General features: G+C 40.9%; 1 protein-coding gene across 1 annotated transcript in view; it reads left to right on the top strand.

Annotated features, from left to right (window-relative positions):
* RpL18A (ribosomal protein L18A) overlaps nucleotides 1-11,571 on the top strand; it is a 22,889-nt gene extending 11,318 nt beyond the window's left edge. Inside the window, exons 3-4 of the mRNA XM_070083812.1 lie at nucleotides 459-635; nucleotides 11,381-11,571. Coding sequence (XP_069939913.1) covers nucleotides 459-635; nucleotides 11,381-11,542 — 339 coding nt within the window. The 3' untranslated portion in view covers nucleotides 11,543-11,571. The remainder of the gene's footprint in view (nucleotides 1-458; nucleotides 636-11,380) is intronic.
* Nucleotides 11,572-13,178: the final 1,607 nt, after the last annotated feature.

Raw genomic sequence — 13,178 nt, 5'->3', positions numbered from 1 at the left:
GAAATTTTTGATTTAAGAACAGTGTCTGGGGTAAATAATAATGACGGGGAAGGCCTTATAACTTTGTGTAGAAAGAGGTTTATAATAGGTAATAAATATTTTAAGAAAGAGGATAAACAAGTATACAAGATATAGGGAGTACTGACAGTAGTTTGTTGGACAGTGGACATAGGGTTAATGGATAGATTCCAGGATGTGCATGCCAGTGGGAGATGGCCAGTGTTTGAACAAAAAAATATATGGTTGCATGTAAGGAAGAAAATAAAGTTTAGGTGCTTAGTGTGGTGATACATGATGCATCTGTACTAATATAAGATTGTCATTCAGTCTTCACTTTTTTTTTTTTTTATTTTTTTTTTTTTTTTTTTTAATTCCAATTTGGTTACAAACTGGGCCATCTCTTGAAACCAGTAAGGTAGTGTATAATGACTGCTTACATTCCTTGCTTTCCTTTGTAGGTCATCGAACGCAAGCCTCAAGTGGTCAAGAATATAGGCATATGGCTTCGTTATGACTCACGCTCTGGTACCCACAATATGTACAGGGAGTACCGTGACCTGACAGTTTCTGGAGCAGTCACTCAGTGCTACAGAGACATGGGTGCTCGTCATCGTGCCCGTGCTCATTCCATTCAGGTAATAATAGTTAATGTTTGCTTACTAGAATAGGGCATGCTCAGCTCGCAGATTAGTTTTATCAGATATTGTGTTAAGGAGCATGGTTGCTGCCAAGTAAAATATGTACCGTAATAATTATTGTGTATTTCAAGAGCTGCTGTTCCTCCACCAGCAAACAGGGTGTGGAAGTTGCACAAAAATGACTTGTTCATTATAAACATATTGTGATTTCATGATACTAACTGGAGTTCAACCGCAAAGCACACTTAAGTATATTTAACCCAGGATAACCCAATAAAGTCAGTGTGAATAATTTACATGTTTTGAGGAGTATTACATTCAGAAACAATTGTAATATTATAAGTATTCATTGTATATAACTTTAGAAGGCCAAAATAGTTTCAAAAAAGCTATACAGTATGAATACCATATATATAACCCAGTAAAGTCAATCATTGTGACTTATTTCCATGTTTTGAGAAGTAATACACTGAAACAACTGTAATGTTATAAGCATTCCTTTCACATAGTGAAAATTATAAAAAAAAAATTACACAATATGAAAGTGGAGCAGTGTTGGGCTAAGCTTTTCCCCATTTTTGAAGTACTAAAACATCTTTAAACACTTCTAATATAGTACTACAAAAATGGTTCTCCATGACCATAATTTTTAAAGGGGTGGATCGGTAAGCCAGCAGAAGGCCTCAGTTAGATGACCAAGAGCTCCAAAGGTGGGTCATCATCAGGAAACATTTATCCTGTTTCCTGATGAACCTTACCTAACCTAACCTAACCTAACTTCTAATATTATAAGAAACTAGTGTACATAGTGTTAAACATTAAAAGCAATTGTAAAAGAATCGTGTCGTCTATAAATTGTAATACGTAAATGTCAGTGGCGCTTTTATGCCACTTGCCAATGAGTGATAATTTTTTCACCAATTTCAACACTACAAAATTATATGATTTTATCAGATTCCAATCATTTTGGTTTTATTCTATTCGGAAAAATTAACTCTGTCAAACTTTTTTTTTTCTCTCCCAAAAGTCTTCCCACAGACAGGAATATTTTCTTTCTGGGCCAATTTAACAATTGGCCTAGAAAAGGAACATCTTCATTGTTCAGTAAATGACAGTGATAAGTTTTTTCATTATCTCTGTCATACCTTTGATATACCTTTGAAGAGTTTCTCTATTCTCTGAGCCTGACCATGGGCCAGGCTCATCTTATGCTTGCCTGGTCAACCAGGCTGTTGCTGCTGGAGGCCCGCTGCCCCACATATCTGTCACAGCCTGGTTGATCTGGCACCTGGTGAAGACACTTGTCCAGTTTCCTCTTGAAGGCTTCTACACTTGTTCTCACTGTGCTTCTGATATCTTCTGGTAAGATGTTGAATAGTCTGGACCCCAGATGTTGATGCAGTGTTCCCAATGCCCCCCTGCTCCTCACTGGGTTTATTTTACACTTGCTCTAATATTTCTCACTCCAGTATGTTGTTATGGCAGTGTGCAGATTTAGGACCAGGCCCTCGAGTAATTTCCAGGTATATATTATTGTGTATCTCTCTCTCCTCCACTTTAGTGAGTACACGTTCAAGACTTTAAGGCGTTCCCAGTGGTTTAGGTACTTTACTGGCTCAATGTGAGCTCTAATCACCACCACACTCCATCACTGTCCTGCCAGAGGTGTGCTGATACTACAGTTCAGATTCCCCTCCAAACTGCAATATTTCCACCCTTACGAGTACAGGATAGCATCCGGCTAACTGGTTTCAATAGTTGTTTAATGTTGCTTTGGTAACCCTCCAACAGCCCCGGTCATAAAAACCACTGTCCTCCATTCCTATCTAACCCATTCACACCTGAATTTTCAAGCCCCTGACATAAAAAACCTTTACCCCCCTTCCCTCCACTTAAGATTTGTTGACCCTCCAAGCCATCCTATATTGTTTCATCTTCTCTAAATGTCTAAACCACCTCAACCACCCTCAGCGTTCTGGATAATACTTATAGTAACCCCGCACTTCCAAATTTCCAAACTATGTATTTTCTGCATAATATTCACACTGCCCATTTACCTCAGACCCGACATCTCCACTGCCTGTAGCCTCGTTGTTGCAGTTTTCACACCCATTAATAAGTGTTGGTACCACTACTCTCGTACTTTTCCCTTTTATTGCCTCCATGGATAACATTCATCTCCACAGATGCCTCATATCACCACTTGCCTTTTTTTTCTCCTGGTCTTTCATAGACCCGTTCACTCCCAGATATCTGAACACATTCATTCCCAACATACTCCCCTCCTTCCAGTCTGATTTCCAGTCTTTCATTACCTAAATTTTTTGTGACCCTCATCACCTTGCATTTTGCTGCATTCATTTTTAATTTCCTTTTACACACCCCAAATTTGCACACCAACCTTTACAATTTCTAAAGAATATAGAGCAAAACATATCTTGATGTTTGAATTTTTTGAATGAGCATATATATTATAAAAAATATTAAATTTTATAATAAAAAAAAATATTTCCAGAAACACAATATCATTGGCAAAAAAACAGCTGTGGCAACTCCCACTTTGTATTAGATTCTTTATCTTTTAATCCCACACTTCTCCCCCAACACTAGCATTCAGTTGCTATCCATCCATAAATATGCTAAGCAACCATGGTAACATCACACATCGTTGTCTGAGTCCTACAAACTCTAACTGCTTCACCTACCACCTATTCCATACTCTTGCAACATCTGCTGCATTGGTTCCCTATCAACCCTATCATATACCATTCTGAATCTGTAAATGAAGCTAAGGCAATAATGTTCATGTGTATGCTTCCATGTCAACATTCGGTTTACACATCCCTTACCCTGCCTAAAACCCAGTTCACCTGCAGTCCTATGCTCCGTGATATGCTCAACAGGCTTATTATAATTCTCGCTCTCTCTGGTCTCCTTTTCCTTTATACAAAAGAACCATTCATGCTCTGCCAATCTCTAGGTTCCTTTTTCCCTTTGATACATGTATTGAATAAATGTACCAACCACTCCAAAGCTATATTTCCACCTACTTTTAACATTTTTGCCTTGATTCCATCTGCTTTACCCCCTTTCATTCTTTCCGCTGCCTTTTTCACCTTTGCCACACACATCTGGCTCTTCTCAACCCCAAAGGATGTTATAGTGTCTCCCTCCCCAATGCATGAAATCACTGACTCTCTCGCTTCATTAGTATTTAACAGCTGAAAATATTTCTTCCAGCTTCCCAATACCTCTACCTCTATCTAATAACTCCCCTTTTTTGTTTGTAACTGCTAAATCCGTTTGTTTCCTTGGCTTTCTCAACTTCTCACTCCAAAACTCTTATTTACAGTAAAATTTGTTGACAAAACATCACCCACTCTCATTTGCTCTCCTACATTGCCTCACCACACTTTTAACCTTCTCTACTCTCCATATATGGCACCCTCCTTGTATCAGTTCTACTTTGTAAAAGTCATTTATCTTAGAAGTATTGTATGTATTTGAGAGTTTTTCTCAATTTTAAGAAAAAAATAGAGATCCCCATGAAACACTAGTGTGAAAACTTCAAACCATAGGAGTAATAAATGGTAAATTATTAAATTGGGTGAGAGACTAGAAGGAAAATGTCTTCATGGGGAAATATCATAGGTGTGGTGCCACTGGTATCTGTACTTAGCCCAGTAATGTTTTTAATGTATATAAATTGATGGGTAGACTTCAGGATGTACATGTTTATAGAGGAGCAACGGATATATCGGATCATTATCTAGTTGTAGCTACAGTTAGAGTAAGAGGTAGATGGGACAAAAGGAAAGGAAAAGACAACAGTAAGTAAGAGTTAGGTGAAAGTTTATAAACTAAGGAAGGAGGAAGTTAGGGTGAGATATAAGCAACTTTAGGCTGAAAGGTGGGCTAGTGCAGGTATGGGTAGTAGGGTGGGGGGGGATTGAAGAGGGATGGGATAGTTTTAACCCTTTGACTGTCGCAACCCCCAATCCTGAGGCGTCTCCTGGTGTCGCAAAATTTCCAAAAAAAAAAAAAATATTTTTTTTTTTTTCTTATGAAATGATAAGAGAATCTTTTCCTGATTGTAATGCCGGAAAAAAAATCCCCCCCCAGTACCAACAATACCACCAGTCCGATAACATTCTTCTTTGCAAATATACAGGGTCTAAAGCCAGCAACAAACAACAAAATACCTTTCATCCGTGGACTGCTTGCAGAGGCAAAGGCAATGTTCGCGGCTTTCACTGAGACCCACATAAAGGATCACTTAGACAACGAAATATGGATCCCAGGTTACAACCTATACAGATGTGACAGAGTGAACAGGCAAAAGGGGGGGGTTGGCCTGTACATTGCAGAGTCACTTGTTTGCACAGAACTGCTAAATGCCTCAAATGATGTAGTGGAAGTTTTAGCAGTAAAGGTCGAGAACCAAAACCTAGTCATTGTGATAGTCTACAAGCCTCCGGATGCAACATCCCAGCAATTCCAGGAACAGCTGTTAAAAATTGACCACTGTCTGGAAAACCTTCCAGCTCCTGCACCCAACATCTTGCTCCTGGGGGATTTCAACTTAAGGCACCTAAAATGGAGGAATATAGCAAATAATATTGTTGCAGTAATAACACCAGGAGGCAGCTCTGATGAAAACTCACACTCACGCGAGCTTTTAAATCTCTGCACAAAATTCAATTTAAACCAGCAAATAATAGAGCCTACTAGACTGGAGAATACACTAGACCTCATCTTCACTAACAATGATGATCTGATAAGAAATATCACCATATCAAAAACAATATACTCAGATCACAACATAATTGAGGTTCAGTCATGTATGCGCGGAGCCCCAGACCGACATAATGAGATTAGTCACGAGGGAGCATTCACCAAATTCAACTTCAATAACAAAAACATAAAGTGGGACCAAGTAAACCAAGTCCTAACCGATATAAGCTGGGAAGATATACTAAGCAACACAGACCCCAACTTATGCCTAGAACAGATTAACTCGGTAGCACTCGATGTATGCACAAGGCTTATTCCTCTAAGAAAAAGGAGGAGTAGATGTAAAACAGAAAGAGACAGGCGCTCCCTTTACAGGCGACGGAAAAGAATAACAGAGCGGCTAAAAGAGGTCAATATATCTGAAATGCGTAGGGAGACACTGGTCAGAGAAATAGCAAGCATCGAACTTAAGCTAAAAGAATCCTTTAGGAGTCAGGAATCGCGGGAAGAACTAAAAGCCATAAATGAAATCGAAAGAAACCCAAAGTATTTCTTCTCCTATGCCAAATCAAAATCGAGAACAACGTCCAGTATTGGGCCCCTACTTAAACAAGATGGGTCCTACACAGATGACAACAAGGAAATGAGTGAGCTACTCAAGTCCCAATATGACTCAGTTTTTAGCAAGCCGCTAACCAGACTGAGAGTCGAAGATCAAAATGAATTTTTTATGAGAGAGCCACAAAATTTGATTAACACAAGCCTATCCGATGTTATCCTGACGCCAAATGACTTCGAACAGGCGATAAATGACATGCCCATGCACTCTGCCCCAGGGCCAGACTCATGGAACTCTGTGTTCATCAAGAACTGCAAGAAGCCCCTATCACGAGCCTTTTCCATCCTATGGAGAGGGAGCATGGACACGGGGGTCGTCCCACAGTTACTAAAAACAACAGACATAGCCCCACTCCACAAAGGGGGCAGTAAAGCAACAGCAAAGAACTACAGACCAATAGCACTAACATCCCATATCATAAAAATCTTTGAAAGGGTCCTAAGAAGCAAGATCACCACGCATCTAGAAACCCATCAGTTACACAACCCAGGGCAACATGGGTTTAGAACAGGTCGCTCCTGTCTGTCTCAACTATTGGACCACTACGACAAGGTCCTAAATGCACTAGAAGACAAAAAGAATGCAGATGTAATATATACAGACTTTGCAAAAGCCTTCGACAAGTGTGACCATGGCGTAATAGCGCACAAAATGCGTGCTAAAGGAATAACAGGAAAAGTCGGTCGATGGATCTATAATTTCCTCACTAACAGAACACAGAGAGTAGTCGTCAACAGAGTAAAGTCCGAGGCAGCTACGGTGAAAAGCTCTGTTCCACAAGGCACAGTACTCGCTCCCATCTTGTTCCTCATCCTTATATCCGACATAGACAAGGATGTCAGCCACAGCACCGTGTCTTCCTTTGCAGATGACACCCGAATCTGCATGACAGTGTCTTCCATTGCAGACACTGCAAAGCTCCAGGCAGACATCAACCAAATCTTTCAGTGGGCTGCAGAAAACAATATGAAGTTCAACGATGAGAAATTTCAATTACTCAGATATGGTAAACATGAGGAAATTAAATCTTCATCAGAGTACAAAACAAATTCTGGCCACAAAATAGAGCGAAACACCAACGTCAAAGACCTGGGAGTGATCATGTCGGAGGATCTCACCTTCAAGGACCATAACATTGTATCAATCGCATCTGCTAGAAAAATGACAGGATGGATAATGAGAACCTTCAAAACTAGGGAGGCCAAGCCCATGATGACACTCTTCAGGTCACTTGTTCTATCTAGGCTGGAATATTGCTGCACACTAACAGCACCTTTCAAGGCAGGTGAAATTGCCGACCTAGAAAATGTACAGAGAACTTTCACGGCGCGCATAACGGAGATAAAACACCTCAATTATTGGGAGCGCTTGAGGTTCCTAAACCTGTATTCCCTGGAACGCAGGAGGGAGAGATACATGATTATATACACCTGGAAAATCCTAGAGGGACTAGTACCGAACTTGCACACGAAAATCACCCACTACGAAAGCAAAAGACTTGGCAGACGATGCACCATCCCCCCAATGAAAAGCAGGGGTGTCACTAGCACGTTAAGAGACCATACAATAAGTGTCAGGGGCCCGAGACTGTTCAACTGCCTCCCAGCACACATAAGGGGGATTACCAACAGACCCCTGGCAGTCTTCAAGCTGGCACTGGACAAGCACCTAAAGTCAGTTCCGGATCAGCCGGGCTGTGGCTCGTATGTTGGTTTGCGTGCAGCCAGCAGCAACAGCCTGGTTGATCAGGCTCTGATCCACCAGGAGGCCTGGTCTCAGACCGGGCCGCGGGGGCGTTGACCCCCGGAACTCTCTCCAGGTAAACACCAAAAAAAACAAAATTTGATGGAAAACTGACGGAATTACGCTCTCGCGAAGTTAGCGACCTCGGCGATATTTACAAATCGGCGATTTCGCCCACTTTGAGCCCTATTTTCGGCTAATTCCATTATTCCAGCCAACCAAACTCATAGCTATTTCTTCAGAATTCCATTTTTTCCATCAATTGAGTACAAGAAACTGCCCATTTACCGATTTCAACTACCCAATAACATGGTCAGAAATTTGCAATTTGGCCAATTTCACGAAAATTAAAAAATATGACAATTTCAAAATAAGGACCAGAATGAACAATGCAGACATTCCTGGCTCTAAAATAACATTTTCTTTGTTCATCAGTCATGTCTCCAGGCCCCTCTGATATTACTCTTGCTTTTTATTTTGAAATTTTATTCAAACAAAAAATAGAAGATTTACTGTTATGCAGACTACTGCAATACTGTAATAATTGTAAAAATTACATCAACCCATTCATGACTGCATATTAGAATGGCTATTTGGACATTTATTGGATAATGACCTCATTTGTTTACTTTTGAACATCTGCAAAAATCAAACATTTCCCGTACTTTGTGCTCCATTTCCAGGTTCTTTTTATAGTAAAATTAATCAAAATCACCTCTATTTCTATGATATAGTTTCCATTCTATCAATTGAGACCAAGAAAACGAGAATACAACCACAAATACTATACAAAAATAGACCACAAAGTCGGCATTTTAATTTAAAAAAAACGGTCGAAGTTTTTTTTTTTTTCTCATTATGCACTGCGTGCTCCAGGATTTTTTTATTTGGTGCACACTGACCACACCGACCCATTCTCTCACATGTGGGCCTACCAGCTTTCTCCTGCTTGATTTGAAGCCGCTAGAATTTGAGTATATATATGTCAAACACGGTACCTCGTAAACGTATATATACGGCCGCGACAGTCAAAGGGTTAAAAATGCAGTATTGTAATGTGGGGCAGAAGTTTATGGCTATAGGAGGGTGGGTGCAGGAAGAGAGAGAGGAGTGATTGGTGGAATGATGAGGTAAAGGGTGCAGTAATAAAGAAAAAGGTAGTTTATGAGAGGCTTTTACAAAGCAGAAGTGATATATTTGTAGGGCAGAATATATGGAGAATAAAATAAAGGTGAAGAGAATTCAAAAAGAGAGCAAATGATAGTGGGTGAGAGACTTGTCAAGAAATAGTGTTAAGTATAAGAAGAAATTTTGGAGTGAGATAAACAAGAAAGCCTAGGGAGTGTATGGATTTGTCTGTTAAAAACAGAGTAAGGTAGTTAGCAGATGGGGTGCTGGATGTATTGGGTAGATGGCAGGAATGTTTTGAGGAACTTTTAAATGTCGATGGAAAAAAGAAAGGCAGTAATTTCATGTACTGGCCAGGGGGGTATAACATCATCTAGGAGTGAAGAAGAGCAGGATGTTAGTGTGGGGAGGTGCATGAGGCATTACATAGAATGAAAGGGGGTAAAGCAGCTGGAATTGACAGGATCAAGACAGAAATGTTAAAAGAAGGGGGGATATAGTGTTGGAGTGGTTGGTATTTTTGTTTATGAAAGAGGGAAAGGTACCTAGGGATTGGCAGAGAGCATGTATAATTCCTTTATGTAAAAGTAATGTGGACAAAAGAAATTGTAAAAATTGTAGAGGAATAAGTTTACTGAGTATACCAGGTAAAGTGTACAGTAAGGTTATTATTGAAAGAAGAAAGAAGTAAGACAGCAGGATTACAGATGAGCAAGGAGGCTTTAGAGTGGGTAGGGGATGTGTACATCAAGTGTTTACATTGAAGTATACATGTGAAGAGTATTAAATAAAAGTAGGGAAGTTTTCATTGCATTTATGGATTTAGAAAAGGCATATGATAGTGGATAGGGGAACAGTGTGGCAGATGTTGCAAGAGTATAGAATAGGTAATAAGTTATTAAATGCTATACAGAGTTTTTATGAGGACAGTGAGGCTCAGGTTAGGGTGTGTAGGAGAGAGGGAGATTACTTCCCAGTAAAAGTAGGTCTTAGGCAAAGATGTGTAATGTCACCATGGTTGTTTAATGTATTTATAGATGGGGTTGTAAAAGAAGTAAATGCTAGGGTGTTCGGGAGAGGGGTGGGATTAAATTATGGGGAATCAAATATGAAATGGGAGTTGACACAGTTACTTTTTGGTGTGATTCTGTGCTTATGGGAGATTGTAAAGAGAAGTTGCAAAGGTTAGTGGAAGAGTTTGGGAGGGTGTGTACAGGTAGAAAGTTGACAGTGAACATCGATGAGAGTGATAAGGTGATGAGGGTATCATACGATTTAGATAAGAAAAATTAGATATCACACTGGAGAGAGGGAGTGTGGAAGAAGTGGATGTTTTCAGATATTTGGGAGTTGACTCGTCAGTGGATGGGTTTATGAAGGATGAGGTTAACCATAGAATTTATGAAGCAAATAAGGTGAGTGGTGCATTGAAGTATCTGTGGAAACAAAAAAAAAGTTTTCCATGGAGGCAAAGAAGGTAATGTACGAAAGTATGGTGATACCAACAGTTACACGTTTGTGAAGCTTGGGTTGCAAATGCTGCAGCGAGGAGGCGGCTGAAGGCAGTGGAGATGTCCTGTCTAAGGGCAGTGTGTGGTGTTAACATTATGCAGAGAATTTGGAGTGTGGAAATTAGGAGGTGTGGAGTTACTAAAAGTATTTGTGAGAGGGCTGAAGAGAGGTTCTTGTGGTGGTTTAGTCATTTAGAGAGAATGGATCAAAATAGAATGACTTGGAGAGCGTATAAATCTGTAGGGGAAGGAAGGCGAGGTACGGGTCGTCCTCGAAAAGGTTGGAGGGAAGGAGGGAGTAAAGGATATTTTGTGGGCAAGGGGGCTTGGACTTCCAGGAAGCATGTGTGAGCATGCTAGATAGGAATGAATGGAGATGAATGATTTTTGGGACCTGACAAGCTGTTGGAGTGTGAGTAGTAATATTTTGTGAAGGGATTCAGGGAAACTGTTTACCCAGACTTGAATCCTGGAAATGGGAAATACAATGCCTGCACTTTAAAGGAGGGGTTTGGGTTATTGTCAATTTGGAGGGGCTTCTAAACTGTCATATCTGAGTGCCTCTACAAAGACTGATTATGTATTAGTGAGGTGAAAATGTTGAATGATGATGAAAGTACGGGTTGGCCATCACTAATCCGGCATCATTGCGACCTGTAATTAACCTATCAATAGAGGGACTTTCTGCTACTTCTTCCTCATTTTTATCACTTCTTTCTGCTGTGGATTTACAACCATCTGCACAATTTCTGAGTTAGTATAATGATGAAATTTGAAATTATGCTAGCCAAAATTAGTACCAGATTACTGATGGAATCTGATAACTGATTGCCGGATTAGTGATGGCCAACCTGTATTTTTCTTTTGAGGGATTTTCTTTCTTTTTGGGTCATCCTGCCTTGGTGGGAGATGACCGACATGTTGAAAGAAAGAAAAAATGTACTATAAACTGTAAATAATTTTGGGGGCCCTTAAATTGTATGGATTAAATGTTTTCTTGTTTGCAGATTATGCGTGTGGAAACAGTACCAGTTGGCAAGTGCCGCCGTCCGTTAACCACACAGTTCCACAACTCAAAAATTACCTTCCCGTATTTATCTCATAAAAAAAAGAAGAACCTGAAGATGGACCGCATTACCTATAATAGGCCAGCTCCCAAGACTTTTTAAATGAATGCAAAATAAAGTTCTTGTTGGGAGTCGGTTTGTTTAATTTTTCCTGCATTGTATAAAATGTTAGTATTGGAAAATAATCACATGTTACCACACAATCAGTCCATATTGAGTAGATAGAAAAATTAGCACAAATGCAGTACAGTGGAACTCCGGATTTCGTACACACCGAATATCATACGTTTTGGATTTAGACCACTTTTTGGGGTGAAATTTGGTCCAGGTTTCAGTGTTGTGGAATCGATCATTTGCAAAAAGGCAAGGCAGTTGCATGTGGATCTCGTAAAGAAAATGCCTGGAACAAGTGCTGCTGTTAGTGAATTTCAGGCCAGCAGAGGCTGGTTCAACAGATTCAGGAAGCTTAGTGGCATACACAGTATTGTAAGGCATGGTGAGGCCCATTTTATGCAGATCTTAAGAGATGCCAGAAATAGAACTCAGGACAGATTTTTAGTGCGACAGGGGTCCAGTGCCAGTAAAAGACAAAGAAGGGAAGTAACCCCAGATAGGGCTTTGATACCTGAAAATCTTATGGACGGGGAAAGTAATTTTTTGTTTATATTTTTGGGTGTCTGGAACAGATTAATTTTATTTACATTATTTCTTATGGGAAATATTACTTAGGTTTTGGTATGTTCCAGATTTAGACCAACCTGTAACGGGTCAAGTACGAAATCCGGAGTGCCACTGTATAATGCAATCTTTTATTAACCCTTAAACGGTCCAAACGTATATATACGTTCACAAGCGTAGTGCCCCAAACGTATATATGTTTTATTTTTCATTCCTTCAAAATTAGTGCAATAGGCCTGAGTCGCCTAGACATGAGAGAATGGGTGTTTGCACTCAGTGTGCACAGTATACAAAAAATCTGGGACTCCTGGGTACCACATGGTAGGACCAGTTACATTTAGCTCCATCTTGGGTCAACATCATGGCACATCCTCGTGATTCACTCACGCCTGGTCGTATTAACACTACTATTCGAGGCCTCTTCAAGGGGGGCTCCTTGGCGTGGTGAAGAGGCTCTTGGTCTGAGGAATTAGACCTATCGGTCTTCTTCCTCAGACCGAACCTAATTACCCCCCAATCTCCCCTCCCCTATCCCATCCTCCCCTTTTTCCTTTCCTCCTCCTCCTCCCCACTCCTCCCTTTTGCCCTTCCTCTTTTTGTCCTTTGGGATTTCTCCCACAGGCGCGCTAGTTCCTGGGTAGGAGAAAGGACACCGGGGTCCATCCCATTCCGTTGAGGTTTCTTGGCGGTGGCGTAGTTTGCCGTGGAATCTGGATTGCCTAGGGATGTCCCGATCCCTCTCCGGTATCCCGGAGTAGCTTTGGGTGTCTTTTGGGCGACGGGTGTAGCTCTGGAAGCCACCTTTCGGATTCCGGGGGTGGTGGCTGAAGGAGGTATGCTTTGTGGCGGATATCCGGCCGCCCTCTCTTTTGTCCACCGAGGTAGCTCGGCAGATGTGAGGTTGCTATCCCAGATTGCTGGTTTACTGGCATGAAGGGTAGGGTATGGCACGGGTTCCATGCTGCATCTGCACTACTAGCGGTGTCGAGTCCTCTTGGGCGCGGAGGGAGATTTCTGGCCCTTTCATCCCTCCTAGGAACTATCCCTCCCCGGTCCCCCC

The sequence above is a fragment of the Cherax quadricarinatus genome, chromosome 1 (assembly GCF_038502225.1).
Source record: "Cherax quadricarinatus isolate ZL_2023a chromosome 1, ASM3850222v1, whole genome shotgun sequence".
Lineage (NCBI taxonomy): Eukaryota > Metazoa > Arthropoda > Malacostraca > Decapoda > Parastacidae > Cherax > Cherax quadricarinatus.
The sequence above is the reverse complement of the archived record's forward strand: the minus strand, read 5'-3'. Positions and strand labels throughout refer to the sequence as shown.